The sequence below is a fragment of the Argentina silus genome (assembly GCF_951799395.1).
Source record: "Argentina silus genome assembly, chromosome: 2".
In the NCBI taxonomy this organism is placed as follows: Eukaryota; Metazoa; Chordata; class Actinopteri; order Argentiniformes; family Argentinidae; genus Argentina; species Argentina silus.
In genome coordinates, this window is record NC_139656.1 from 31,808,181 (window position 1) to 31,812,898 (window position 4,718).

General features: G+C 49.7%; 1 protein-coding gene across 1 annotated transcript in view; it reads right to left on the reverse strand.

The window, feature by feature from the left end:
- Positions 1–4,313, reverse strand: part of spry4 (sprouty homolog 4) — a 6,173-nt gene extending 1,860 nt beyond the window's left edge. The window contains exons 1-2 of the mRNA XM_083664899.1: positions 4,195–4,313; positions 1–1,561 (exon numbers count right to left, since the gene is read on the reverse strand). The exon at positions 1–1,561 is cut by the window's left edge and continues 1,860 nt beyond it. Of these exons, the coding sequence (XP_083521025.1) occupies positions 387–1,529 (1,143 nt within the window). The 5' untranslated portion in view covers positions 1,530–1,561; positions 4,195–4,313 and the 3' untranslated portion in view covers positions 1–386. The remainder of the gene's footprint in view (positions 1,562–4,194) is intronic.
- Between the last annotated feature and the right edge of the window lie 405 nt (positions 4,314–4,718).

A 4,718-nucleotide genomic window follows, 5' to 3' on the forward strand; every position in this document is an offset into this window, starting at 1 on the left:
ATAGATAAGAGGGACAATAATGACTTGTGCCTTCAGCCATTCCGGAAATACAAATCCACCAGTCACACACACTGAAAGGGATGGGCCTCTGAGGGAAAGCAGCAGTTGTGCCAACCCAACCCAACCCATCGATCTATCTATCCCGTCTATTCAGATCTGTGGAGGAACCGTAACATCACCAGAACCAAGCAGGAGAGGAAGGTCTGAACCCTTGTGTAAGTACCATGGTTGTAGGGAAGTCCTCCAGCGATAGGCGTGGGGTGGTTGGGGGTGGGTGTGGTTAAGGGTCGTCGGGGAGAGGTTCGGAGAGAGAGAGAGAGAACGGGGATTGTCTTATCCAGAGAGAGTATGTAGATAATAAGGCCACGGCCAGTTTGTTTTGTGTATCATGACGCCTGTTTCTCCTGCGTCCCGCCCGCCTTGGCCTCCCCGCCCTTACAGCCCCCCTGGGAGGAGGAGGAGGAGGAGGAAGAGGAGGAGGAGGAGGAGGAGAAGGAGGTCCTGCAGCGGCAGCCGGGGCGCCGGGCGTTGTCATAGCACCTCTGGGACAGTTTGGCGCAGCCGGTGGCGGGCAGGTAGCACACCAGGCAGGGCAGCACCAGGGACATGGCGGCCATGAAGGACCAGCGGGCGCAGCAGTTGGACTGGGAGCAGGAGCACGGCCGGTCGGCGCACGAGCCCTCGTCGTCCTCGTCCTCGGTGCAGTGGTAGAAGATGCCCTTGACCAGGCACATGCAGGTGGCAGAGTCCACCAGGCTCTGGACAGAGCAGAGGCACTCCTGGTTGCACACCCAGCAGGAGGGCAGGGTCCTGGGCAGGGTGCACTCGGTGCACCGGCACTTCCCGCAGCCCTCACACAGCAGCATGTGCTTGGCTTTCTCTCCTCCAGGCCCAGACCCGGCCACCCCACCCTGGGTCGTAGCAGCGCTGGCAGAGGCCTTTAGGTCCAGGGGCTTGGAGGCGGAGGTGAGGACCTTGGGCTCGAAGCAGGGCGGTGGGGTCCGGGTGTTGATGGTGGTGGTGGTGCTGCTGCTGCTGTGGTGGTGGTGGTGGTGGTGGTGGGGGTCCACGGTGGGGGTGGGGGCGGCGTGGTCCAGCAGCCTCTGGTCCGAGGAGGTGCTGCTGCTACTGCTGATGGAGCTGGGGCGCCCGCTGAAGGAGATCCAGGGGTGGGTGGTGGCGTCGTGGTGTTGGGGGTCGCACCGCGCCAGGTGGTGGTGGTGGTGATGAGGAGGAGGAGGGGGGTGGTGGGGGTGCTGGTTGGGGGGGGCGCCCAGCAGAGCCTCGTGGGAGCCCCGGTTGGCGGCCTTCTGGCTGGGGGGTTGGTGGGAGACCACGGCGGGACTGTCTATGTAATCGTTCTCCACGTGCGATGACTTCATCTGGTCGATGGGGAAGATGGTGAGGGGGTGCTGGAGCCGGCCGTAGGGCACCCGGCTGTCCAGCAGAGGCTGGGCGATGATGGAGGAAGACACTCCCGGGATGTGGTGGGGAACCCTGGACTCCATCTGTGCGCTTGTGTCCCTCATACAGCAAACAGAGAGCTCAACATCTAGCAGCCCTGCGGGAAACACACAGGTGACAAGTCAGTCAGTCAGCTGCTCGGGATGTAACACATGTAGAGCGTATGCAGTTCAGCAGAATCAAAGCCACAACTTAAAGAGTGGTTAGCCCCATGCTCTACCTACTGAGTCACACAAGACCACAGCTATCAGCACTGCCAGGCTGTGCTACACACAGACCAGTGCAGGCAGGGATCGGAGGACGGGCTCCGTGTAAGGCACGGAGAGGAACGGGGAATGAGAATGGAACGTGTGTTTGATACCGTTCCTCATTCCGTTCCATGCATTACAATGAGCCCGTCCTCCGATTTCTACCTCCACCAGCCTCCCCTAACACAGACCTGTTAGACTCTTCTCAGAGATGACAAGATTAGTGCACAACCTGCTAGTCAGCAAAGACAACTGCTATGTTTCTCAACCGTGTACGCGAGCACATACTCCAACACTTTCAATGCAAGTTAGATTTCTTCCCTTTTACACTTTGAAGCAGGTCTCTTGACCGAAACGTCACTGATTATTAAACAGTGTTTTTTGGGGGGGGTTTTCTTTACAGTTTTATATCCTACTCTGTTTGCACCTGCAGCGACAATATCAGGAATGCAGATATTTGAGATTAGATAATAAGTATAATTCACAGGCATTTACATGCTGATCATTTCAAACGATATCTACGCAACTTGTCGTTATGTTTAGGATTCACTACTAACCGGTTTTCACACTTAATTATACATTACTTTGAGATTAGCCTAAAGTAACTTGACATTTACACAATTCAAGTTTGACTACCAAACTTTCTCTGGAGAAAACCAAAAGACAAGACTTGCATGCAAAGAAATAGAAACAATGCTAAATGAGTTTGAGGAGGGGCCAACACACACCAGTTTGAGACAATAACAGATGCAAACTTGCAAGAGTGCAATAAAAGGGATACTTCTTATTCATTTAATAACCGGAGGAACATTTAATTCGATTTTTTTTTTACTTCGGATTTCATCAGTGTCATGGGTTTTTAATTCTTCATTTCATTCATGATCATATTTCGAAAATAAGCTACATTTCTTAACTTTCTGACAGCATGCACTATACCACAGATGGCTCAAGTTGATGCATGGAATAGCCCAACATTTTTTTCTGGGGGTAATAAACTATTATTTTATGACGTGACACAGACCATGTTTCCCTTTAGCCTGCTGAGTTTTGAGAGAGAGAGAGTTGGATATAAGCCTCTTGCACCAAATAACACAGTTATATCACGACCATTATATTCTTTCACAGTGAAAAGGAAGTGAAGCCACGATAGGGGCACGTAGGGCCTATTTAATGACCCAAAAGGCCTACGGGGCACTGGTACAAGTTATTACACAGTAGTAACTATGGTATGAAGACACATGAATAGATTTTGACAATATTATCTTTGCAAGATAGGCATACACAATGTAGAAATGCATTTAGAGAAAGCTAAAGCAATTCATGAAATGTTAGAAACTGCTGCCCGTGTTCAGCAGACGAGAGATCATGAATGGAGTAGCCTATTGAGTGAATGGAAATTGCTTGGCAACGAAATCGACGGTATAATGTCCTTCCTTGCCTAATGTTGATATTATAAACTACATATATTTTAACTGAAATATGCCTAACAACATGATTATTATATTATATCATTCGTATTAGGATAGTCTAAATTTGCGTTTAGTCTCGATTAGGAGTGCAAACAAGCCCCAGAAAAGAACAAACCTGTTGCGACATTTCTGGCATAGGGACAAATGTTCGTGTTCATCAAATCTAGGTCCCCAACGGATCCCCAGACGGTGGGAGGCGACAGTGTCCCCCTCCCCTCAATGTGGACCATCTGAGTCATAAAACCGGAGGCGACGCGGCAACGCAGCCGTTAGAAACAGGCAACGGAAGGCTGGATTTGATGATCGGGTCGTCATTCCATTTTATTCGACAGGTCATTCACAATATAACATCATGTAACATGTAGCCAGGCTCTGAAATCGATCTGAAAGATTGCGTAAAATAACGCGTAGAATAGCCTATATTCTTTTGTCAATGAGGATAGTCATTTAGACTACACAGACGGTTAGATTGTACCTATATTGGACGGACGGTTTATTCTAAAAGCAGGAATATAAAAGAATAGATAAAACCACCTGACATATGCACATGATGTGTCAGCTCGAGCGCTGCAGAGACGCGTCACGCGACGATCCTCGGTAACGTGAACGGTGAGCTCGCGCTGCCGGAGGAAACAGCACAGCGACTCCGTCACGAACAGACTGTTGTCTTTTCTGAGGTTTCCGACGCTTTATATCAGTGTTTGAGTACGAACCCGCTAATATCAGCGCTTAGGGAAGTCTCATTTCACCAGAGCGTATGATGAGTCTATTCCTCTCTCGCCCACAACGGAAGGATCCGTGGTTAAATATTGACACAAAGTGCAAATACGGGGACAGCTTGTTGCAAGAGAGCGATGTCCCCCCCCCCCTTTCCCCCAGCGCACTCACGTAATCCATAAAAACGACGAAAACACGTTAGAATACGACATTGTTTTATCAATAGGTGATAAGCTAGATAAACCCCCTGTCGCCTATATCGAAAACGTCACCATAAATTCGAGGAGAGAACTTACTTTTTCAGACTAACGGCGTATTCCTCTGTTGAGCACGGCGGCTGCATGTATATTCCAAGTATATGGCTCCCAAGTCAGGTCAAAAAAAGCCACCAAGAGAAACAAAAAAATTCTTCAACACTATCCACTCGCTGCGTACTGCGGTGAGGACACGGGCTTTTGGATACGATGTTGCAACTACATGGGGAAAAAGGGTTTTTATGAATGGGAGGGTAAAAGACGTACTGCGCAGATGCCTTGACAGATTTTTTTGTGAATGGGAGGTTCAAAACGACTCAGGGCTCAAATGCGGGGGTTACATTTTTATGAATGGGAGGACTCCGAATTTCATTGCGCAGGCGTGATAGCAAGATTTTCATGAATGGAAGAATTGGGAGCTTTCCGTCACAAGGGCAATGTCAGAGAGGATTACATGAATGGGCGGCGATGTGCCTCACGCCACGCTACTTATTCATGTATGCGTTCACTCATTCATGTTTCCTAAGGGGCCTGCGACCTGAAAGGGAATGCTAATGTGTAACCTC